Source organism: Pipistrellus kuhlii, unplaced genomic scaffold, assembly GCF_014108245.1.
Source record: "Pipistrellus kuhlii isolate mPipKuh1 unplaced genomic scaffold, mPipKuh1.p scaffold_m20_p_1, whole genome shotgun sequence".
Taxonomy (NCBI): Eukaryota; Metazoa; Chordata; class Mammalia; order Chiroptera; family Vespertilionidae; genus Pipistrellus; species Pipistrellus kuhlii.
The window spans coordinates 87,101,266-87,127,708 of record NW_023425404.1 but is presented as its reverse complement, the minus strand read 5'-3'; the positions used below and the strand labels follow the sequence as shown (position 1 = coordinate 87,127,708).

General features: G+C 39.9%; 2 protein-coding genes across 3 annotated transcripts in view; one reads left to right on the top strand and one right to left on the bottom strand.

Annotated features, from left to right (window-relative positions):
• The window catches only part of PEAK1 (pseudopodium enriched atypical kinase 1), a 715,824-nt gene that overhangs the window by 549,968 nt on the left and 139,413 nt on the right, over positions 1–26,443 (top strand). The window lies entirely within an intron of this gene.
• The window catches only part of HMG20A (high mobility group 20A), an 89,653-nt gene that overhangs the window by 36,677 nt on the left and 26,533 nt on the right, over positions 1–26,443 (bottom strand). For both annotated transcript variants that reach the window (XM_036454884.2, XM_036454897.2), the window contains 4 exons: positions 14,447–14,594; positions 12,715–12,927; positions 8,897–9,029; positions 7,245–7,276 (listed from right to left, as the gene is read on the bottom strand). In XM_036454884.2, coding sequence (XP_036310777.1) covers positions 7,245–7,276; positions 8,897–9,029; positions 12,715–12,927; positions 14,447–14,594 — 526 coding nt within the window. The remainder of the gene's footprint in view (positions 1–7,244; positions 7,277–8,896; positions 9,030–12,714; positions 12,928–14,446; positions 14,595–26,443) is intronic.

Sequence of the window (26,443 nt, the reverse complement as noted above, 5' to 3'; positions counted from 1 at the left end):
GTGGCAGAGATACTGAGACCAGCTTCCTCCAAACTGGGCGGAGCCATGGAACCCCCAGGCCTCACTGTGAGGAGCAGCCGCTGGGCCCGCCCCCACTGTGCATGCATAGCCATCTTGTGGTGGCCAACTTCGTGGCAGCCATCTTGTGGCAGGCATCTTGTGATGACATCGCATGGGAGGGCGCGAGGACCACCTAGGCTTTTATTAGTATAGATTATTGTATTAATTCTGTATGGTATCAGATGAGTACCAGATTTATTGGGGATGATCACTTTGAAAGTTATAAAAATGTCTAATCATGAGATTGTATACCTAAAACTAATAGAGTATTATATGTCGACTGTAATTTAAAAATAAAGCATACAAATGTTCAAGTCAAAAAAATTCATAGTATCTCCTACTTAGAGCACAGAGATGCCATATATAACTACATTAACATTGGATTTATATGAAGAATAAAATGCTAATATTTATTATGTTTGTCATTTAATAATTCATGATAAAACCTATTTATAATAAATCTTTTTTAGTCTAAATGTTTTCCCAGTGTTTTGAAGGTCACCAATACCAAACCATGAAAACTACAACCCCAAGATAAATACGTATTTTGATGAAATGATTTCCTTGATTTAGTAAATAAAACACCAAAAACCAAATACATGTGAAAGAATACATTAGATCCCTGGCTCGATGACTCAGTTGGCTGGAGAGTCGTTCCATACAGCAAAAGGTTGTGGGTTCAATTCCTAGGCATGGCACAGATCTAGGCTGTTGGTTCAATCACTAGCCGGGACATGTACAGGAGGAAATTGATTGCTGTTTCTCTCTCTAAAAATCAATAATCATACCCCCAGGTGAGGATTAAAAAATAAAAAACATTAGAAAATTTTTTTTGTATAAATTTCCACTGTTATTTCAATAAATCAGTTTTGTATAAAAATAAATAAGTCCTTGTCCTGGCCATTGTGGCTCAATTAGTTGGGCATCTTCTTATGCACTGAAAGTTTGCCAGTTCGATTCTTGGTCAGGGCACATTCTTGGGTTATGAGCTCCATCCCTGGTAGAGGATGTGCAGGAGGCAGCCCATTGATATTTCACTCTTACATTGATATTTGTATCTCTCCCTCTCCCTTTCTCACTCTCTAAAAATCAATTAAAAAATATATATTTTTTTACAATTAAAAATAAATAAGTTTTTTTGGATGGCCTTATACAAGGGTGTCATGCTAGATCAGGGGTCTTCAAACTACGGCCCGTGGGCCACATGTGGTTCGCAGAGGAGTCTGATCCGGCCCGCCAGGTTTTTTGGGCAGTGAGCGCAGCCGAGGTGTTACAGTTCGGCCGCCAGGACCTGCATATACACTATCACTGCACGGCCGCTCTGACCCCTCTGCCTCTTTAAGAGCACAGTGCCTGCTGGGGCTCAGAGTGTGCGACGTGCCGCAGCACAGGCACGTCTGTGCTGTGCTAGGCGGCAATGATGTAAAAAGGCTCCCGCTTCACACCCAGGCAACGTGGTGTCTGTGTGCTGTGCCTGCCTGTCAGTGAGGTTCTCCTCCTCTCCCTCCACTGCCTTCACCAAAGGTCGGTCGAAAGTGCCATAGAAAGAAATTTTTGCCAGATGGGGGGTTTCTGCCCGATTGGGGGGTGGGGGGTTGGTGACTCATATGAAAATTCCCTTTTGGGGGTGGGGGGGGCGTTCGGTGCTGAAATCAAAATTCTGCCAGTTGGGGGGTGGGCGGTGGGGGGTGGTTGGGAGGTCAGGGCTTCGGTGCTGAATTGCCTATATGGAAAATTCTGCCAGTTTTGGGGGGGAGGTGTTCGGTGCTGATATGAGAAATCAAAATTCTGCCAGGTGGTGGTGGTGGTGGTGGGGGGGGGGGGGGGGGGACTTGGACCAAGTCTCTTTATGGAAGAATTGAGACTGACAGCATGCCGCCCCAGCCAACAGCCTTTTTTTTCTCCCATGAGGCAACCCTGATCGCATCTTCCTACTAATATAGCCAGGCCCATTCCAAACCAGAAAGTCAACTCCAGTGTAAAAAGACAATTAAAGCCTTTTAAAGGGGTTTACATTAAAAATTTTATATGCATTTTGTATTTCCTTTTCAGTGTTCACATGCTGATTCCGAACATATCAATTTGGCCGTTATATAGGGAGATATAACCGAACCCCATCAGGGACTGAGCTGGTCTGCTTAGAAAAGCCTGCAAGAGGTAAGTGTCCACATCGGGGGCAGAGACCTACTAATGGGAGTTCATACACTGTGTGTGTGTATATATATATATACACACACACACACACATATTAGTATTTTACTAATAGCAATTTGGAATCCCTAGGAAACAATGATGTCAAGAAAAAGAAAAATTGACTCCGAGTGTAGGATATTCAAAGAACAGTGGACTTATTACTTTTTCACGCGGTACAAAGAAAAAGCTGTGTGTCTGATATGCCAGAATATAGTTGCTGTGTTCAAAGAATACAATTTGCGACGCCACTATCAAACTCAACATAAAGATAAATATGATTGTTTGGTCGGAGAAGTGAGAAAAGATAAAATATTAAAACTGAAACATACACTGACAACTCAGCAAAATACTTTTGTGAAGCAGAAGCAGCTAAATATTTCATCACTGCGGGCAAGTTTTCAAGTTGCCAAGCTAATAGCGCGCAATGGCAGACCATTTGTGGAGGGAGAATTTGTTAAAGAATGCCTTCTTTCTGTTGCCAAAGAGATGTGTCCAGAGAAGGCCGATTTATTTAGTACAGTGAGTCTTTCAGGAGCTACAATGACACGAAGGATTGAAGAAATGGGAGACAATTTGCAGCACAATTTGCAAAACTCTGCAAAAAAACTTTGCTATTTTTCCTTGGCACTCGACGAAAGCAATGATGTTCGTGATTCTGCCCAACTTCTCATTTTTATGCGTGGGACAAATGAGTATTTTGAAGTCACAGAAGAGCTTGCTGCACTGCAAAGTATCAAAGGTGCAACCACAGGAGTGGATATATATGAAAAGGTTTGCCAAACTGTGAATGGTTTGGAGCTGGACTGGTCTAAACTAGCCAGTGTGACAACTGATGGTGCTCCTAGCATGGTGGGGTCTAAGAGAGAAGTAATTGCTCACATTAAACAAGAGATGGACAAACATAACCATCCTCATCCAATTGCCATACACTGCCTCATCCACCAACAAGCGCTGTGTTTTAAATCACTGAAGTGGGACTCTGTTATGAAAATTGTGGTATCTTGTGTTAATTTCATTAGAGTTCATGCACTAAACCACAGACAATTTCAGGAATTTCTGTCTGAGCTAAATGTTGCCCATGAGGATGTTCTGTACCACACAGAAGTCCGTTGGCTGAGTAGAGGGAGAGTTTTGAAATGTTTCTATGACTTACTTCCGCAGATTACAGCTTTTCTACTTTCAAAAAACAAAGAAGTACCAGAGCTCAATGATGCAGAATGGAAATGGCACCTTGCCTTTCTGACAGATATAATAGAGCTACTCAACAGTTTCAATCTGCAACTTCAAGGAAAGGGGAAGCTCATCTGTGATATGGCATCGCATGTGAAAGCATTTGAAGTAAAATTAGGCCTTCTCATCAAACAAGTAAAGGAGGAAAACTTCAGCCATCTCCCAACAATTCAAAACCTGTCAGCGGACAAACCATTGGTTGCATTCCCAAAGAAAACGTGTGGATTCACTGGAATTGTTGCAAAAGGAGTTTCAATTTAGATTCAAAGAGCTTCATCTCCATGAACAGGACATACAGCTTTTTCGTAACCCATTTTCTGTTGAGATTGAAAATGTCCTTACAATTTACCAAATGGAACTGGCTGAACTGCAGAATTGTGACTCTCTGAAAGACGCATTCAAGTCAAGTAGCCTTCTGAATTTCTATGCATCTCTCCCCTCTGAGACATATCCAAATATCAGGAACCATGCACTCAAAATGGTAACCATCTTTGGTAGCACTTATGTCTGTGAACAGACTTTTTCAAGAATGAAACATCTGAAATCTCCAACCAGATCAAGATTAACTGATGCCCACTTGCATCACTTGTTACGACTAGCAGTGACAAATATGGAACCGGACATTGACCATCTCATTAGCCAAAAGCAGGCCCACAGTTCCCATTGAAATACTGGTAAGTGATCTGTTTATTTATAAATGTTCTTCATTTTATTTATATTATATTTGTTACCTTTTTGTGAAATAAGATATGTGCAGTGTGGGTAGGAATTAGTAGTTCATATAGTCCGGCCCTCCAGCTCTCTGAGGGACCGTGATCTGGCCCCCACTTTAAAAAGTTTGAGGACCCCTGTGCTAGATGATATAGGGTTGGGTACAAGATGGAAACTAGATTATGCATGCCTTCAAAGAAAAGTATGAATAATGGAAGTGCTTCAATAACTTCAACATCACGCCAAATTAGCTACATGCATAAGAGAAATAGAGAGAGTTGTGAGGATTAAAGGAAATTAGAGGAAACAGGACAAGCTTGAAGCAGGAAATGAAACTTGATGACTAGAATTCTGAGGGAGAATGGGATGATGGGGGAGGGGTGGATGGAAAAAATTATCAAGAGAAAAAAGTATTCTCGAAAAAAAGAGTATGAGCATAGGCACAAGGCAGAGAAGGATGGGGTACTTAAAGGACAGTGAGTTGTAAGTAAAGGTTTTTAAGTTCATAAGATATATATGGGAAATATGGGAGCTAAGTAGTTGAAAAGGGTAGTTGGGACTGAATCACAGAAGACCTTAACTGTTGAGTTTGAATGTGATTTGGTAAGTAATGAGGAGTCACCGAGCATTTTAAAACAAATAATTACAAATTTTATTTTCTTACCATATATAGTCGTGTACCATATAACACTGTTTTGATGAACGAAGGACCACATATACAATGGAGGTAAACATACATACAATCTAAGTGTGTGATAGGCTACAACCTCCAGGTTTGTGTAGTATACTCTTATGATGTTCCCACAATATGTCTAGTGACACGTCTCAGAATGTATCCCTGTTAAATAGCACATGGCTGTATTAACCATTCCCTACATATACACTGAGTGGCCAGATTATTATGACCACCCCATCAGTACTTCGTTGGGCCACCTTTTGCCTTCAAAACTGTGGCTAATCTTCTTGGCATTGACTGAACGAGATGTTGAAAGGTGATGTGAGGAATCTGACAATGTGCCTGATGAATAGCACTGTACAGTTCTGAGATTCGATGGCTGTGGAACCAGCTGCCTGGTGGCTCTTTTAACTTCATTCCACAAATGCTCAGTTGGATTGAGATCTGGTGAATTGGGGACACCTAAGCAAGGTAAAGTCTTCCTCATGTTCTTGAAACCACTCCTGCACAATACGAGCACCGAGCACCGAGCACCGTGGCATGGCGCATTGTCTTGTTCGAAGAAGCCATCTCCATTGGGATTCGCCATCAACATGATAGGAGGAACTTGATCAGCAACAATACTCAGGAGTGTTGTGCTGTTCAGACATTGTTGTTCCACATGAATTAAAGGCCCCAAATCATGCCAGGAAAACATGCCCCAAACCATAACACTGCCCCCACCAGCTTGAACGGTTGTACTCATGTATGTGAGGTGTATGCTTTCATGTTGTTTCCATGAAATTCTCACTCTGCCATCTGTATGATGCAACTGGAAATGTGATTCATTGGACCACTTGACTATTTTTCCCAATGCTTGACTATCCAATCATTGTGTTCCTGTGAGAATTGGAGATGTTTTATCTTGGTAACTGCAGATAACAAAGGTGTTCGAACAGGCCTTCGGCTTCCATATCCCATACGATGCAGTGTATGACTAATTTGCCTACAAATATCAGGTGTTCATAATAATCTGGCCACTCAGTGTATATTTAAAGCTCTCTATGCAGCATAGCTAACACAAACAAGCCTAAATTCTATATTTACACACAAGAACATAGGTCTATTGATGAGGCTGAACAAAATGGAGGGGAAAAGGCCAAGTAAACAAATGTGTGCCAGTGAAGAAAGAAGGCACAGGAACTAAATATTGTCACTTTGTTATGTTGACACAGTAGCTGAATAGTTCATTTTAACCAAATGCTGGATTCCCTAAAATAACAACTTGTTTTTGAGAGTCAGAGTAAGGTATTTGATGATGATAAACTATGGTTCAATTTTAGCTTTTAGCTATTCATTTTTTATATTTCACTCCAAATCCCAGCCATCTTTAGCATTTAAAGCCATTAAAATTCTTAGACAAGAAAAGACTGGAGTTAGGGGTTGAATAGTTCAAGAGCACACTCATGACATAAGTGTCTGTCACATACTATAAATCCTTGAGCTAAAGCAACTAATCAAATCTGAATTATGGGATAAGAAATACTCTGCAATTAATTAAAGGGAGAAAAAGTCCAATAGCGTTTCAAAATTTTTCAAATAACATTATATATACACTAGGGGACCAGTGAATGAATTTGTGCACCTAATAAGGAACTGTGGCTGTGAGGCTGAAGTGGGCACAGGACGGGTCTCAATCCATCCTCCCACACCCCCGCCCAGGCCCTCCCGCCCCAGCCCCCTGTCCCCTATCTGCTAGCAGCCCAGCTCCCACCACTGCTGCTGCTCCCATGTGCTGACAGCACCAGCCCCATTCGCACCCACTGAGGGTGCAGAGCAATTGGGGCCAATGCCAGCAGCAAGTGCAAGAGGTGGCTGCCGGCCTCAATCGCCCCTCAGGAGCAGGGCAAGGTGGAGAAGCCCTGAGGAGCGATCAGGGCAGCAGCCACTGATCATATCTGCTGACGACAATGGAAGATCCGGGCCAGCACTGGGCGCCAGCGGATGTGAGTGCTGGCTGCAGGTGGGAGTGGGGCCAGTGCCTGCAGTGGGTACAAGCGGCGGCTCTATCGCTGGCAGTGGGTGCAAGTGCACAGTGGGACCACTGCATGTGGGAGCAAATAATTTTCAGTAATCACCAGAGGCTCACTCTGATAGTAACCGGTGCCCCGCTGTGCATTGGCGCCCCTGCTCACCTGCTCCTCCATCCTGCCATGGCCAATCCTGCCATGTTCCACACTCTGCCACCTGCTGCTGATGCCTGCCATGTTTTGCACATGCCCCCTGGTGGTCAGCACATGTCATAGCAACCAGTTGTTCAGTTGTTCCACCATTTGGTCTATTTGCATATTAGAAATATATTATATATGGATAATGTAGAAAAAAAACTAATTACCTCATGATCATGAGTGGCCTGTCTGGCTGCATCTAAAAAATATGAAAGAATAAGAAAACATTAAGTTAAAAAAGCAAAACAGAGCAACAATTAGAACCAAAGAAACAACTGTGCCAAACCAAAAAAACTGCTGGTATATGTAGGCTAGCACAACTATGATATTTTCTCTTATGGCTTTGTTAATCAGTTAGTAAGTACTTATTTATTGGTTACAATTAGACACAAGAGAAACAGCAGACATAGTTCTTACCGTTGAGGGGATTACAGTGAGAAGGTGAAAAGGAAACATATGCCAAAGGCTGTTTGCACAACATAGTTTCGCAAGCAAAATGCCAAAGTGTGAGAAGATGTAATGACTAAGAAATGACAGACTAGTTGTGGGCGAGGCATTTTTGCAGTTTTTCCTGAAGAAGGGGATCTTAAAGCAATTCTTGCAAAAGTGGGAGAAACAATTTTAATGTAGAATAAAAGATCCATGAAGACCGGGATCTTATTTATCTTGTTCACTGGTGCTTTTTTAAAGACTAGATAAGCTGCTGATGTATAACAGAAGGTGTTCAATACATATTTTTTTGAATGCACGCATACATGAATGCATGATTTTAAAGGATGATTATCTGAGGCTGGGAGAAATGACATATAAAAGGTTTAAAGATGTTAAGGCAAGGAAATTAAGTGGTTTAATAGACAGACTTATTTAGAGACAAAGAAATGACTAAACTGGGAATTATTGAATAGAAAAAAAGTACAGACATCTAAAAAGGGTCTTGGAGCACAAGACAGACTGTTGATACTGGTATGGAAACCAATTGAAATTTATGAATTAGAGCAATGTGATTTTAATCAAGTTCTAAGATGACGCTTATAAGTGAATGTAACATAACAGAGAAATAATAGAAACAACCTATACAATAAAGAGGTAATATGCAAATTGCCTGACACACCCTCACACAGAGATGGCTGCCCCCATGTGGTCACAAGATGGCCACACTCATATCATCACAAAATGGCCACCCCAATGTGGTCACAATTTGGCTGTGCCCATGTCATCACAAGATGGCTAGCAGGGGGACGGTAGTTGTAGGTGATCAGGCCAGCAGGGGCAACCAGGCTGGCAGGGGAGGGAGGTTAGGGGTAACCAGGCATGCAGGGGAGGGCAGTTGTGGGTAACCAGGCTGGCAAGGGAGGGCAATTAGGGGCAACTGGGCTGGTAGGGGAGGGCAGTCGGGCTGTTTGGGCTGGTAGGGGAGGGCAGTCAGGGGTGTTTGGGCTGGTAGGGGAGGATAGTCGGGGGTGTTTGGGCTGGTAGGGGAGGGCAGTTGGGGGTGATCGGGCCAGCAGGAAAGCAATAAGGCATTGATCAGGCTGACAGGTGAGTGGTTAGGGGGTTATCAGGCTGCTAGGCAGGCAAGTGGTTGGGAGCTAGTAGTCCAGGATTATGAGAGGGATGTCCAACTGCCAGTTTAGGCCAGATCCCTGAGGGGTTCCAGATTGGAGAGGGTGCAGGCTGGGCTGAGGGACACCCCCCTCTAGTGCATGAATTTTGTGCACCAGGCCTCTAGTATCTTTTATATTTATCACTGTAACAGTAGGCTTTGTGATACTCATCACACATAGAAAACTACAAATATATTTGGTTCTGGTACTGATACCTTGTCTTTGAGATTTGCCTTTCTGACGGTCCTGGGTTTTCCTACTGAAGACCTTGTAGGCCTCAGTCTTCTGATACTGCTCCAGTTCCTTCATGTAACGCTCCTTATCTCTATCTGCTTCATCAAGGTAACGCTAGAAAAGAAATGTGGAATTATTTTAAAGAAACAGATCTTACTTAGATAAAATATCAATGAGCTATTTGAAGACCAGCGGACAATTAGAACATGGTAAGAAAAGTGAAGCAGAATTTAAAAAAATGTCATATAAAAAGTATAATCTCTAAATTATAAAATAAATAGGTGATTCTGAGTTTCTATAGACTATTTCATTTCCTTACTTAATGAAGACAAACTCTAGTGAGGTCATTCTTATAACAAATTCTCAAGAAGATGATTATAGTTATTTTTCTAACCCTATATATATAACTCTACATGGCCTCTAGAGTTCCCAAGATGACAGCATACCACATAGACACATTTAATCCTCTCAAGAGAAAGTATGAAATATTACTTTATTTCTTTAATTCCCCACCCCATTGTAAGAGAATGATCTCATACATCAATTGGCCTTTTAAAAGCCAGAAGAGTGGGACACTAAAGCCAGAAGACACAAAGAACATTAAAAAGAATGACTTCATTCTATGGGCCTAATATAGACTACTGTGAGAGAGCTTATATCTGCATACTTTGTGCTATTCATTGTTTAAACAAAGTCTAGTGATCTACTAGCATAATTTTATTTAATGCCTTATTCTTTTCATTCATCAATTAAGTTTAAGAAATAAAGTATGAAAATAGTGCTTCTAAATGAACATAAACTGATGTCAGAAATTATGTTAAAAACCTTATTACCTATAAAAGTCAAATGTAGGGACAAAGATGGCCAAATCTGGAACAATTTAGTACCAAAATACTTAAGTACAGTATTAAATTATAAACCAATCAGAAAAAAATTATATGGCTATAATAAATAAATATCAACCACATAAATATATAAATAGGGAAAGGAGGAGGGCCCTTGCTTAGATTTGAATGGTTAACTGGTAAGTGGGGAGTGAGTGCTAGGGTTGAAAAGTGATCATTTTGCAACCACCATGCTAAAGATTAGGTCAGGCAAAAGTAATCAATGAATGTGAAATCTGGGGGGAAATTTTGATACCAATATTTGCATGTTCTCCATACACTACTTCCTATCTAATAAAGAGGGAATATTCTAATTGATCCTCTCACCATCACAAAGATGGTGGTGCCCACAGCCAATAAGGAGGGACTATGTGAATTGACTGCCATGTCCTCAAAGATGGTGGCATCCACAGCCACAACAAGGAGGCACTCAATCTCTGGAGTCCCCTAGTCCCCTCAGCCCCACAGCTGCCCAGGGCTGGCCCAAGGCACAGGCAAGCCTTGGATGGTGGCTGCCCAGTCACCCAGGGCCGGCCGAGGCTTGCAATACAAGCAGTGGCAGAAGCAGAGGTGTGATGGGGTGTTGCCTTCCTCTGATTACCGGGTTGCCTCCCACCCCTGAGGGCTCCTGGACTGTGAGAGGGGACAGGCACTAGTATTAATTATAAGGAAGAATTTAAAAAAATATATTGTAAATTAACATTACCAATTAAGAATAAAAGGACACTGTGGTACCCTAAGAAGGACACAACACCACTATAATATTCTGACCAAGAATGCATAACCTCAAACTAATCATGAGGAAACACCAAATAAAAAATGAGAAATATTCTGTTTAAATTAAACAAAAAAAGAGAAAGAGGAGAGATTGTATTTTTTAAAGATATTAATGTCATCAAATACAAAGAAAGTTGTAGAAATGTTCCAGATTAAAGGAATCTAGAGATTTGACAAACACAAAACCTGACCTTACTCTGGAATCTGAACTGAAGGGGTGGAATTTTTTTTTAAATCCTCACCCAAAGATATGTTTATTGATTTCAATGAGAGAGGATGGGACAGAGAGAAACATTGATATGAAAGAGAAACATCAATTGGTTGCCTCTTATATGCCCCTGACCAAGGGAGCAAACCCACAACCTAGGTATGTGTCCTGACTATCAATCCAAACTTGCAACCTTTTAGCATAAGGGACAATGCTCCAAAGAACTGAGCCACCTAATCGCAGTATGGAAGGGGAAATTTTTGTAAAGAAATGATGTAATATCAACTGATTAAATTGGAATATGGATGGCAGATTAGATAAAACTTTTGTGTTAATAATAAAGTTGATAATTATAAAAGAATATGTCTATCTTTAGGAAATATACATGAAAATATCTAGGGCCATGATGTATGTAACTTCTCCTTAAGTGATGCTGAAAACAACTGTGCATGTGTGTACTGTGTGTGACTGTGTGAGAATATGAGGGAGCTTGTGCTGGAGAAAGTATGACCACATATGCAGAGATATGGGACAAAATGTATAAACAATAGATCAATCTAGGTAAAGGATATTTGGGTGTTCTTTGTACTATGCTATGTTTGTAAGTATTTTTAGATTTGAAACTATTTTAAAAAAGAAAGTAAAAAACAAAAACAAAAACAAAAACAAAACAAGTACACAAACCCTTGTCCTACCTATATAATAGTGGTTAGTGGTTAGTTGTGGACATAATTACTGTTACTTTGCTTTTTTCTTTATACATTCTGTATTGTCTGAAAACATTTTAAACCATGAGCATGCATTAATTTTGAAATTAAAAAATTAAAAGAGTAACCTATATGTACAACTCTCTATCCCTTTATAAATTAGAGCTGAAACAATGGATCATATATATGCACTGCTTTCTATTAGCTTGCTACCACAAACATAGAGCTTTAAGTTGCAACTTAATCTGATCTCTTTGAAAATGTTTTAATTAGGTCAATTACCAACAGTATTTTTCATTTTGGTAGAAAGGAGTACAAGACATAAAAGAAATACAAGTATTTTTCAGATGCTGAGAATGCCAGGAACTTCTTGTTTTAAAATATTCTATTGATTTTTTTTTTTATACAGAAGAAAGGAGAGGGATAGAGAGTTAGAAACATTGATGAGAGAGAAATATCAATCAGCTGCCTCCTGAACACCCCTTACTGGGGATTTGCCGGAAACCAACATACATGTCCTTGACCGGAATCGAACCTGGCACCCTTCAGTCCGCAGGCTGATTCTCTATACTCTAAGCCAAACCAAGTAAGGCAATGCCAGGAACTTCTTAACCCAAAGTCACTCCCATTACCATCACTCTGTATTTGGCACATTTCAGCTAGTGCATGGCTATTTTGTCTTCCATTCCTCTCAAATGTTTCTAACAAGTGGATTTGTTTCAGTTTAATAATAAGGTTAATTTCTGTTTTCAAAGAGAAAGAATTCAAGAAATGCTTTATTTTTCATAATTGGTTAAATATGGCTATTTTTAAACTCTAGTTTTAAAATTTTATCAGAGCAGTAAGACCTTTTAAAATAAAAATCTTATGTGAACAGAATTATATCAAATGACCTTTTCTCATTTAACTCATGACTTCTCATTGAATTTAGCGGAGTAAATTATGTTGATAAACTTCTTAATATTGAATCTTATGTGAACTCTCAGCATATCAATCAAACACCAGTGCAGCTGCTTTGGTTAGAGCCACTCCTTCTCACACCTTGCAGCAGACTCTGAAAGAATATTAAAACTATTGTGTTATAGAAGAGAGCTATGAAGGACCCTACTAGGCACAGAACAAAATTGAAAAATCAGCTGTCCATCTTCTTTGCTTTTCTGATAGAGATTATTTTTTAGATATAATCAAAATTAAGCTAAAGATCAGGAATAGGAAAAAATTACCTGTTTTTCCTCAGGAGGCAGTTTACTCCATTCATTGCCTAACATTCTTGTGATTTCTGGAAATGGGACTTCTGGTCTCTTTGCTCGAAGCTGTTCTCGCCGTTCATTCATGAACCGAACATATCCTGTAAGGGGGGATTTGGGTGCATTGCTGTCTCGAAGAGGTTTCTTCCTCTTTCTTCCTTTGGACCATCCTCCTCGTTTACTTCTTTGCTACAACATAAGATAAAATAAAATCCAAAACCAAATTACAAAAACAACAAAATATCTCCAAATAACACAACAACCAAAGAGTTGCATTTTCTGGCCATTAATACCCTAATATTCAAAGCTCTTTGTATCTGTCACTGGTACAGATAACTTCAATGCAGTTTTCAAGAAGGGACTCCAGGTGGATCACTTGTAGACCCATTTATGTACCACACTACTAACTGTTGCACTAAAGGGCATATTGTAGTGCTAATCTTAAGAGATGAGAATAAGGGGTATCATGATCACTCAAGGTTTGGCTTTTATGTGCACTTAACAAGTTCTGACTCCCAACAGGGGAATAGTCTAAATGATAAATGCAGCATATAAACAGCACTGTGCCAGAGAAGCAGACATTGTCACAGTAGATCAGAACGAGATGTAACATGCAGTGGGCAAACAAAGAGACAAGCTTTAGCAGAGGAATAAAATATTATTCATGAAGCCCTGTTCAGTGTGGATCAGTCAGTTGAGCATTATCCTGTGCACCAAAAGGTCCCTATGGTTTGATTGATTCCCGGTCAGGGTTCATACCCAGGGTTTGAGTTTGATCCCCAGCTGGCCTGTGTGAGAGGCAACCGGTTAATGTTTCTCTCTCCCTTTCCCTTCCCCTTTCTCTAAAAAAAAGATCAATAAGAACATAATTCATGAAGGGTGCTTGTCATTGATACCACTCAAAGATCAGCTTATTTCCCATAGTAGATAGCATATAAACTAATAGAACAAAAACATCTCAATATTAATTATATTATTATATTCCTTCAAATACTTATAAGATTGTACAATAACTCAATAACAGGCAAATGGTATAATTGGTATCAGTCTTGTTTTTTTTTTAAATCTAGTAACATTAAAGATACTAAGTAGTTTATAATAAGATGTTTGAGAAGTTTTAAGCATTCATCAAAACCTTTAAGTATGCCAACACAAAAAAGTCAGATCTTTTAAAAATGAGAAAAACAATAAAGATTAATGGTGGTAGTCTTTTATGGCTAAAAAGAGTGCCTTAAAACATAGACTATGTAATCAATCATTTGCAAGTAACATTGAGAGTTCAATAAGGGCATGGCTATGTAGGCCCATGTGCCACCTCTGTGAGAATAAAAGATGTTCCCTAAGAAAGGCAGAATGATTGGTAAGTGGTATGAATCCTTTAGACACATATGACTCCATGCTGCAGGGCTTGGGGAGCAGTGTGTGGTCTTGGACATGGCATGTGGGCTTCTCATTCATTACTTGTTTAATTAAATAACACAACCAATCATTTAACAAGCATTTCTTGAAAATTTAATATGATGTAGGTATAAATTTCTTAGGGGAAAATAGAATCTAACTGTTTTTATGTCATTAAAACCATTAATATGTAAAACAAGAAATATAAAACAGAAAATTCTGCATAATGTAAGAAAGCCATATGATGAACACCTACTGCCTGCTTCTTTAGAAGCTTCAGAGACCAGTAGCAGGACATACTTCAGCTTACCTCATCTTCATGCCTCTGTTCAGTGCCTTCTGTTGTGTTTGAAGGCTCGTTCTGAAGCAATTGATCTTGGGAGAGACCCTCCACAAATTCTGGATTGTTGGTAGATGATGTGACTCCAGTACTATATGGAATATCTGGGTGATTTAGCCTGAAAAATAACAGAAAGAAGTATAACAGTTCAGTATCAACAGCATCGAACACTCGTATTTATCAAGGTTCAAGACAAATATCCCTGCCAGCAAAAGCATAGGTCAGTCCTTGAATTAATTCCCCCCACCTCATTCTGTATAAATGTAAATAGTATTTGTAGCAGTTATAGAGTATTTAAAAAATGGTTTCAGTGCTTGATGGAACCACGCCAGTTCCATGAAGACGTCTACTAAAAACAGCTATAATTTCCCCCCAAAATATTACCTCTCCCCTCAACATATATGCCTTATAATTTAGTTCTGAACATGCAACAGAGCCTGACTTTATATGCTATCTTTCATGTATATCCAATAAAAAGGGAAAATACTATTAATGGAAAAGGATAATAGGAATAGGAAATATAGAAGAAGTTTGTCCACAGAATAAGAGAGAGAGTTCTCGAAGGACATAGAATATATTCTACGGTATTTTCCATAGGCTATTTCTTCTTAAAGTATTTATTGACAACCAGACAATTTAAAAATAATATCAAGTTCAGTAAGCTCAGGTATAAATGATAATGAATCAGGCAGATATAATTCTTTTCTTTTCCCACTATTTGTTCCAGATGAATCAGCAAACCAGATCTTATAAGAAGATACAAATGATGGCTGGGTCTTAAGACTATATTTTTATTTTTAATCAGTATTATTATTACTACTATTTTACCTTTTTTAAAAATTTTAATTTACTTTCTTTTTATTTATTTTATTTCATTTTTGGATTAGTGTTCTACATTTGATTTTCATTTTTCCTTTAGCATCATTTTACTCTATCTCAACATTACCTTTCAGCCAGCACTCTCTTCCTCATTTTCCCCCTTTTGTTGTCCTGTTTCTCTTAACCTATTCTTGCTTTAGATTTTCCATATTCATTCTTTTTACTCATTAAAAATTCATCCTACTTACATATCTAATTTCTGATCCCCTGCTCATACACTCTTCTCTCTTCTCTATTCAATTTTTTTCACTCTTCCATTTTTTTTTGTTTTTTGTTTAATTTTGTCCTCCTTTCTCTGTCCTATTGTTGTTAGTTTATTGATTAGATTGTTTTGTTTGTGTGATTGTTTCTCCTTTTTTGTTTTGCTTCTGTTTTTCCTATCCTCATTTGTTATTAGTTGTTGTTTCTAGTTTGCATTCTTATCTGTGTGTTAGTTGCATTTTTTTTTGGATTAGTTGTTGTTCTATTGGAGTTTTCTCCCCATATAAACAGTCCCCCCCCCCTTCTTTTTTATTCTCTTTCTTTTCCCTCTTACTGTTTTTCCTTTTCTTAATATCATTTTTGCATTTAAAAAAAAAAAAAATCCCAAATTCACTTTTCTCTGGTGGTCACATTTATTTGGGGTTATTAGTATTGTGAATACTAATTTGTGTTCAATATCTTGTGCGTTGTGCCTTGTTCTGTTGTATTTTGTGCCTTTAAGTCAATGCAGGAGTGAAAGAGATATATAACCAGACACCTGAAGAGGAGAAATTATGGGGAGACAAAGAAAGAGCCTGCATACAAAAGAAAAGGAGGCATTAGCAGAAAGGAAGTAAATAAAATGAAGGCAAGCACTATGACAGAGAAAGTATTCAGAGAAATGGTCATAGCTCATTGAAAAGTTTAGAAGACAAATTCAACAATAAATGTAAGAACCAAGAGGAAATGAAGAACCAAGAAGAAATGAAAAATGACATCACTGCAATAAAGAATTCAATAGAAAGCATTAAGAGTAGGCTAGAAGAAGCTGAGGATCATTTCAGTAAGCTAGAAGACAAGATAGGAAAAAATACCTAAGCAGAGCAGCATCTAAAAAAAAAAAAGCTTAAAGAACAAGAGGAGACCTAAGGGAACTTTGGGAAAACACAAAACTAAACAACATCCACATAATAGGAAGTCAGAAGGAGAGGAAACTGAGAAAGGAATAAAAAACCTGTTTTAATAAAATGAGAAAAAACTTCCCTGGTTTAAGGAAGAAAAAACTCACAAAAGTCCAAGAAGCTCACAGAGTCTCAAACAAACTGAACCCCCCAAAAAACCCGACGCCAAGGCACATTATATATATTTTTTTACTTAATAAATATTTATTATTAGGATTATTAAAATTGTTCCTCTTTTATCCCCCATAGCTCCCCTCCACCAGGTTCCCACCCTACCTTTTGCCCTTACCCACCTTCCCTCCACCCCTGCAGTCCTCATCCATAGGTGTATGATTTTTGTCCAGTCTCTTCCTGTACCCCCAACACCACTTTCCCCCTGAGAACTGTCAGTCCATTCCCTTTCTTTGCCCCTGATTCTATTATAGTCACCAGTTTATTCTGTTCATCAGATTTTTTATTCACTTGATTTTTAAATTCACTTGTTGATAGATATGTATTTGTTGTTCATAATTTTTATCTTTACCATTTTCTTCTTCTTCACCTTTTTAAAAAATATATATTTTATTGATTTTTAACAGAAAGGGAGAGAGAGAGCTAGAAACGTCAATGAGAGAGAAACTTCGACCAGCTGCCTCTTGCAAACCCCCCACCGGGGACGCGCCCGCAACCAACACGCATGCCCCCGACCTGAATCGAACCTGGGACCTTTCAGTCCGCAGACCAACACTCTACCACTGAGCCAAACCGGTTTCGGCTTCTTCCTCTTCTTGAAGAATACCTTTCAGCATATTATATAATACTGGTTTGGCAGTGATGAACTACCTTATTTTAGCTTTTTCTTATCTGTGAAGCTCTTTATCTGACCTTCAATTCTGAATGATAGCTTTGCTACATAGAGTAATCTTAGTTGTAGTTTTTTGCTATATTCATCACTTTGAATATTTCTTATCATTTCCATCTGGCTTACATAGTTTCAGTTGACAAATCAGCTGACAGTCATATGGGTGGCTCCCTCGTAGGTAATTAACTGTTTTTCTCTTACTACTTTTAATATTCTCTTTGTCTTTTGCTCTTGACATTTTAATTATGATGTGTCTTTGTTTGGTTCTCTTTGGAATCTTTTTGTTTAGTGTACTCTGCACTTCTTGGACTTGTAAATCTATTTCTTTCACCAGGTGGGGGAAGCTTTTGATCATTATTTCTCCAAATAGATTTTCAGTATCCTGCTCTCTCTTCTTCTGGCACCCCCATAATTCTGATGTTGGTACTCTTGAAGTTGTCCCAGAGGCTCTTTCCTCTATCTTCATATTTTTGGATTCTTTTTTCTTTTCCAGCTAAGTGTTTTTGCTTCTTTGACTTGACTCTTACAATCCTCTAGTCTGCTGTTAGATCTCTGTATAATATTTTAAAATATATTTTATTGATTTTTTACAGAGAGGAAGGGAGAGAGATAGTTAGAAACATTGATCAGTTGCCTCTTGCACATCCCCCAATGGGGGATGTGCCCGCAACCAAGGCACATGCTCCTGACCTGAATCGAACCAGGGACCTTTCAGTCTACAGGCTGATGCTCTATCCACTGAGCCACACTGGTTTCGGTAACATTTTTTATTTCAGTCAGTGTATGATTAATTTCTAGTTGGTCCTTTTTCATATCCTTGAGGGTCTTGCTAAATTTATCGGCCTTTTCTAGAAAATTCTTGAAAAACTTTATAACTGTGGTTTTGAACTCTATATCCAGTTGTTTCCTTTCCTCCACTTCTTTCAATTGTGATGGTTTCTTTATCTCCACATTTTGGCTACTTCCCTGAGTTGATAGAGTGGCTTTGTGTGCTAGGTGTCCAATACAGCTTAGTTCAGCCTCCCCAGTTACCAGAGGTGGACACTCTTGGTGCACACCTTTGTGGGCTGTGTGCACAGTCTTGTGGTAGTTAAGCCTTGATTGTTGTTGGTATCACAGGGAGAAATTAACCTCCAGGCCAATTGGCTGTGAGGATCAGCTGTGTCTACGTCAGGAGAACAATGCTGGAGACACCCTTATGAGACAAGATTTGCAAAACATTTGTGCTCACTTAGGATGGGGCAGAGTCTCAGGGAGAAGCAGACAGTATTGGTTTCCTGTCAGCCCTGCCCTAATAGACCTCTGTGTCTCAGTGTCCCATGGTAATCACTGCAAGCACCACTGTGAGAAAGCCTACCTCGAGTTCTGCCTGCTGCCAGACAGGCCAGTTTCTCCCCGAATGAGTGTGGGTCCCCAGTGACTTGCACGGAACTGGAGTTCAGTGCAGTCGGGAGCTTTTGTCTCCCTCCCTCTTGAGAAAGCCAGCTGCACACTCAGTTGACAGTCCTCTCCGCGCGCACGTCTTAGTACCTCTGCTTCCTACAGCGCCTCTCAGTCTCAGTGTGTTTTTCTCTTTCCTTCTAGTTGTAGAATTTCCACTCAGCCAGTCTTCCTGTGATTCTGGATGATGTCTGTCTTGTCTTTTAGTTGTAGTTTTGAAATTGTTGTGCGAGGCAGCAGTTTAGGTGTTTACCTATGCTGCCATCTTGGTTCCTCAAGGCACATTATAATTAAACTAGAGGCCCAGTGCAAAAATCCATGCCCTAGAGCGGGGTCCCTTAGCCTGGCCTGCACTCTCTAGCAGTCTGGGAGCCCTGGGAGGATGTCTGACAGACAGCTTAGTGAACCTAAGCCATCTGTCGGACATTCTTAGCATTGCCACGAAGTTGTGAGAGGCACCCACCATTACCACTGCGCACGCCAGAGGTAAGCCCGTCTCCTGGTTGACCAGCACTCCCCCTGTGGGAGCACACTGACCACCAGAGGGCAGCTCCTGTACCCTGGTAGTCTGAGTGCATCATGGTGACCAGTCATTCCACCATTCAGTCATTTCTATATTAGCCTTTTATTATACAGGATATGCTGTAGATGAGGCCCCCTAGAACCATAAGAAATGCAAATTTCTTAAATTCACTGTTAACTCATTCTTGATTTGCCCCCCACTTAAATCAAATTGCCGCCCCTGTCAGGCATGTGCTACACCTGGGGAAACATGGATTGATAGTTTTCCTCTCTGAGCTTCATTTCTGAATATATACATATATAACATGGGAATTATAATCTCTCTTTTGTCTACCTTTTTGGGTTGTCATGAGGAGATTCTCAGCTAATAAAATAAGATATGTTTTATCAAGTAAGTGATGTCTAAATGGGAAGGAATTGTTATTTTTAAGCCGATGGGTACCCTCATAGGTAGCATCTGCTGATTAATAAAGGAGAGCATGATTGTTTCCTGGGAATGTAGCTATGGAAGCTTTGCAGAGGATTCTTCAGGCCTTAGAGAGTGGGCTCTGGCCAGCAGCCCTGTAGCGGTGGTCATCCCTAGAGGTACTGGTTGGGAGCAGGGAGTTAGGAGGATACTAGGGGGATGGCGAGGCCGAAAGGGGAGGAAATATCAAACCTTCCTACTTGGCGCCATTCTTTAAATTATACATGGCTGTTTTGTAGCTGTACCTGCTCAGGACAGGGATCCAATTTCCTGAACTGGGTGGAGGCCGAGCCAGGGCAGAGCCAGGCAGGCTAGGAGGGTGGGTTTAGCCACACCCCAGGGAGGCTCAGTGCACTTCAACTGCAAAGACAGAGCAGCTGCTATCAGGGGGGGAGGGTCTGACACTAGGGGATCCTCAGGCCTGCCTCTACCCAGGTCTGGAGTTGTAGGAAGGAGTGGTATGCCCTGCCCCAGCGGAAGGGGCCTGGCAGTGCCAGGCTGCAGACCCCAGGAGCCTTGGGGGCACTGATGGGTGGTCGCCCGCATGTTATTGTTGTGAGCACCCCTGGCGAGGGTGGTGGGGGAACTGATTTGGAGTCGGAGGTGTGGGTTGCAGCTACCCCTGAGGCTGAATATTTTCCCAGTCTGGTCAACCTCCCTGTCTCCCCAGGGTGCAGGGGCTGGGTAGGGTGTCTGTGCAGGGGGAATGGAAAAGCTACCTGTGCCTGATTCCTCTTCCTTCTTTGCAGTCCAGGCTCCTGTCAGACACTCTCTTCAGACCCCTGGGAACTTGGCTCCAGCCACCGGCCCACGTAGCATGTACATTAATATGTAAATTGGTTGTTACAGAGACACCATAATGACAACTGGAATATTACCTTTTGATATGCAAAAATTAGCAAATACCAACGACATAGTGAGAATCTTAAAAGCAGCCAGAGAGAGACAGAACATTACCTACAAAGGATCCCCCATCATGCTAAGGACTGATTTCTGAACAGAAAAACATCAGGCAAGAAGGGAATGGAATGAAATATACAAAGTAGTGGAAAGGAATGGTCTGAATCCAAGAATACTGTAGCCGGGAAGGCTACCAATCAAAATTGAGGGGGAAATCAGGAGCTTCACAGACAAAAAAGGACTAAGGGAGTTTATCACCAACAAACCAGGAATGCAAGAAATGCTAAAGGGTCTGCTATAAAAAGAAGAAATAGGAAGCAAAGAAGGAACGCAGGCATAAAAAATAAAAATGGTGACAAACAAGTACCTATCAATAATAACTTTTAATGTAAATGATTTAAATACCCCAAGCAAAAGTCATAGGGTAGCTGAATGGATAAGAAAACATGACCCATATATGCTGTCTACAGGAAACCCACCTCAGAAAACAGAACTCACACAGACTGATGGTGAAGGGATGTAAAAAGGTATTTCAGGTGAATGGAAATGAAAAAAAAGTTGGAGTAGCAATACTTATATCTGACAAATTAGATCACAAAGTGAAGGACATAACAAGAGGTAAGGAAGGCCACTTCGTAATACTAAAGGGGGCAATCCAACAGGAAGATATAACTCTGGTAAACGTATACGCTAGGGGTGTCAAACTCAATCAGAGAAGGGGTCAAAATCTAAAATCCAGCCTAAATCGCGGGCCGAATGGTTTACTGAACAGTCATAAACTGTCATTGTTATGGAAACGCAGCAGAGAGCAGTGATGACAGCGCGGTGCAGGCCACATTGCAAGGCCTGGCGGGACGGATTTGGCCCGCGGGCCTTGTGTTTGACATATGTGGTATACGCACTCAATACAGAAACACCCAAATACATTAAAAACAAACAAACAAGAAAAAAAATCTCCTGGAGGATATTAAGGTAGAGATTACCAGCAATACAATCATAGTAAGAGACTTTAATACCCTACTATCACCATTAGACAAATCCTCTAAAGAAAATATCAACAAAGAAACATCAATCCTAAATGACTCATTAAATAAGATGGAATTAATTGACATCTTCAGAACGTTTCACTCCAAAGCCACAGAATATGCATTCTTCTCAAATGCACATGGGTCGTTTTCAAAGATAGACCAAATGTTGGGACTCAGACAAAGTCTCTTCAAATTCAAGGAGATAGAAAACATATCAAGCATCTTCTCAGATCACAATGGCATAATACTAGAAATCAACTATAATATAAACAATTAAAAAAAATCAAACACATGGACTCTAACTAGCATACTATTAAACAATGACTGGGTTACCAGAGAGATCAAAGAAGAAATAAAAAGCATCATGGCAACAAATGACAATAAAAACACAACAATCCAAAATCTATGGGATACAGTGAAAGCAGTCTTGAGAAGGAAGTTCATAGCTCTACAGGCCTACCTCAAAAAACAAGAAATAATGGTAATAAATTATCTAACCCTACAACTCAAAGGGTTAGAAAGAGAGCAATAAGCAAAGCCCAGGGTAAGCAGAAGGAAGAAAATAATGATCAGAACGGAGATAAATGACACAGACAAAAAAATAATAAATACAAAAGATCAACAAAACCAAGAACTGGTTCTTTGAAAGTATAAACAAGATTGATGAATTTCTAACCAGGCTCACCAAGAAGCAAAGAGAGAGTTCCCAAATAAACAAAATCAGAAATGAAAGAGGTGAAATAACAATAATCCCACAGAAATATAAAGGATTATGAAAAAACTACAGGCCTGGTGCACGAAATTTGTGCATAGTGTGTGTGTGTCCCTCAGCTGAGCCTGCACCCTCTTTAATCTGGGATCCCTCTTATAATCCAGGACTTCTGGCTCCCAACCATTTGTCTGCCTGCCTGACTGATTGCCCCTAACCGCTTCTGCCTGCCAGTCTGATCACCCCTAACCACTTCCTTGTCAGCCTGATTGATGCCTAAATACTCCCCTGCCAGCCCAATTGCAACTAATTGCCCTACCCTGCCTTCCTGGTCACCCCTAATTGTCATCCCCTACAGGCTGGTCGCCCACAACTGCTCTTCCCTGCTGTCTTGGTCACCACTAACTGCCCTCCCTTGAGAGCATGGTTGCCCTCACCTATCCTCCCCTGCATGATGGGGTGCCCCTCAACTGCCCTCCCCTGCAGGCCTGGTCCCCCCAGTTGCAGTACCCTATAGGCCTGATACCCCCCAACTGCCCTCCCCTGCAAGGCTGGTTCCCCCTCCACCCCCCCAAATGCCCTCCCTTGTTAACCTGATCGCCCACAACTGCCTTCCCATGCCAGCCATCTTTGTTCATATGGGGCAGCCATCTTGGTCATCTTGTGTGTTGGAGTGGTTGTCAATTTGCATATTACCTCTTTATCATATAAGATAGTATAAACAACTCTATTCCAACAAAATGGACAACCAAGATGAAATGGACATATTCTTAGAAAAATACAAGTTTCCAAAACTCAACTAAGAATAAAAAAACAAACAACAACAACAACAACAAAACACACACACAAAAACAAGAATAGGCCAATAACTACCGCAGAAATTGAAACAGCAATCAAAAATCTTCCAGCAAACAATAGATCTGGTCCGAATGGTTTTACAGGGCAGTTTTACCAAGCAGTCAAAGAGGAACTAAAACCTATTTTCCTAAGACTATTCCAAAAAATTCAAGAGGAAGGCAGAATTCCAAGTTCTTTCTATGAAGCCAGCATTACCCTAATCTCAAAACTAGATAAAGACAACTCACAAAAAAAGAGAACTACAGGCCAATATCCTTGATAAACTTAGATGTTAAAATCCTCAACAAAATTCTAGCACATCAGATTCAACAATATATTAGAAAGATCATACATCATAACCAAATGGGATTTATTCCAGCGATGCAACGATGGTACTATTGTATATTTGCAAATCAATAAATGTGATACATCACATAAACAAACTGAGAGACAAAAAAATCACATAATCATATCAAATGACGCAGAAAAAGCATTTGATAAAATCCAACACTCTTTCTTGATAAAAACTCAGCAAAATGGGAATAGAGGGATCATACCTCAACATAATAAAAGCCCTGTATGAGAAACCTACAGCCAACATCATACTCAATGGGAAACAACTAAACCCACTTCCCCTAAGAACAGGAACAAGATAAGGATGCTCACTTTAACCACTCCTGTTCAACATAGTACTAGAAGTAATAGGCACAGCGATCCGAAAAAAAGAAGAAATAAAAGGCATCCAAATTGGAATAGAAGAGGTAAAACTTAATCACAGATAATATGAGATTGTACATAGAAAACCCCAAAGACTCCATCAAAAAAACTACTAGACCTAATAAATGAATTCAGCAATGTAGCAGGATACAAAATTAACAACCAGAAATATATGGCCTTTTTATACACCAATAATGAACTCACAGAAAGAGAAACTTAAAAAAAAAAAAAAATTCCATTTATCATTGCACCAAAAATTTTAAGATACCTACGAATAAACTTAACTAAGGAGTTTAAAGATCTGTACTCAGAAACTACAGGACATTGAAAAAAGAGAGAGAGGAAGACAAATAAACAAAAGAACATACGATGTTCATGCATTGGTAGAATCAATATCATTAAAATGTCCACACGACCTAAAGCAATCAATAGATTCAATGAAATACCTATTAAAATACCAATGACATTTCAAAGATCTAGAACAAACCCTCCAAAAATTCATCTGGAATTTAAAAAGAACCCAAATAGCCATAGCTAGCCTGAGAAAGAAGAACAAAGTTGGAGGGATCACAACACCAGACATCAAGCTATATTACCAAGCCATGGTTCTCAAAACTGCTTGGTACTGGCACAAGAACAGACATATAGACCAATGGAACAGAACAGAGAACCCAGAAGCCATTAAACTCAATTAATATTTGACAAAGAAGGCAAGAGCATACAATGTAGTCAAAATAATCTCTTTAATAAATGGTGGTGGGAAATTTTTTGGTCAGATACATGCAAACAAAAATGAAACTAGATAACCAATTTATACCATATACAAAAGCAAACTCAAAATGGCTAAAGGACTTGAATATAAACAGGAAACCATAAAAATCCTACAGGACTCCATAGGTAGCAAAATTGCAGATATGTCATAGGCAAGGAAGACTACAGAGAAAGTAAACAAATGGGACTACAGCAAAATAAAAAGCTTCTACAAGCAAAATAAACTATTAACAAAACAACAAGAAAGTCCACTGTGTGGGAGAACATATTTGCCAATGTTATCTTCAATAGCAGTATAATCCCCAACATTTATAGCGAACTCATACAACTTAATAAAAGGAAGATAATCAAATCAAAAAATGGGCAAAGGACCTAAATACTAATAGATACTTCTTGAAAGAAGACATTTGGAAATCCAAGAGACATATGAAAACATGCTCAAAAGCACTAATAAGCCCAGAGATGCAAATCAAAATAACAATGAGGTACCACCTCACCCCTGTCAGAATGGCTATCATTAACAAATTAACAAAGGACAGTGCTGGAGAGGATGGGGAGAAAAAGGAAGCCTCCTTCACTGTTGGGAATGCAAACTGGTACAGCCATTGTAGAAAACAATATGGTGTTTCCTCAAAAATTTAAAAATGGAACGGCCCAGTAATACCATTTCTAGGAATATATCCTAAGAAAACAAGAACACCAATCAGAAAGGATATATGCACCCCTATTTTCATAGCAGCACAATTTACAATTGCTAAGATTTGGAAATAGCCTAAATGCACATCAGCAGATGAGAGGATTAGAAAACTGTGGTATATTTACACAATGGAATACTATGCTACTAAAAAAAGAAGAAATTCTTATGATTTGCAGCAGCATTGATGGAATTGGATAGCAGTGAAACAAGCCAGTCAGTGAAAGAAAAATACCACTCATTTATGGATAGTAAAGAACATTATAACCTGATGAACAAAAAGATAGATACAGAGGCAGAGAAGCATTGAACAGCCTGTCAAATTACAGTGGGAAGGTTGGGAAAGGGGAGAGGGGATTAAGATATCAACCAAAGGACTTGTATGCATGCATATCAGAATAACCAATGGACGCTTAGAGGAGGCTGGGGGAAGGTCAATGGGGGGGCGGAAAGGAGACATATGTACTACTATTTGTAATACTTTAAACAAAAAAACAAAAAGGCCTAAGTGAAGCTTATGAAGGAATGACCAGACCTATGGGTCCCTATAATGTACACTGACCACCAGGGGGCAGACGCTCAAAGTAGAAGCTGCCCCCTGGTAGTCAGTGTGCTCCCAAAGTGGGAGCAACAGCTCAGCCAGAAGCTGGGCTTATGGCTGGTGAGTGCAGTGGCAGTGGAAGCAGTGGAAGTGCTAAGGAGCAGAGATTTGAGTGGTAAGGAGCAAGGGCTCCAGGACCGCAAGAGGGATGTCCGACTGTCAGTTTAGGCCCACTTCCTGTGGGACATCCCCTGTGGGGTCCGGGACTGTGAGAGGGTGCAGGTCACACTGAGGGACCCCTTCCCAGTGCTAAAATTTCATGTACTGGGCCTCTAGTATGGAATAAAAAAAGATCCTGAATAGCTGCAGCAATCTTGAGAAAGAAGAACAAAGTTGGAGGTATAGCAATACCAGATATCAATTTAAATTACAAAGCCATTATTTTCAAACTGCCTGGCACTGGTACAGGAACAGACATAC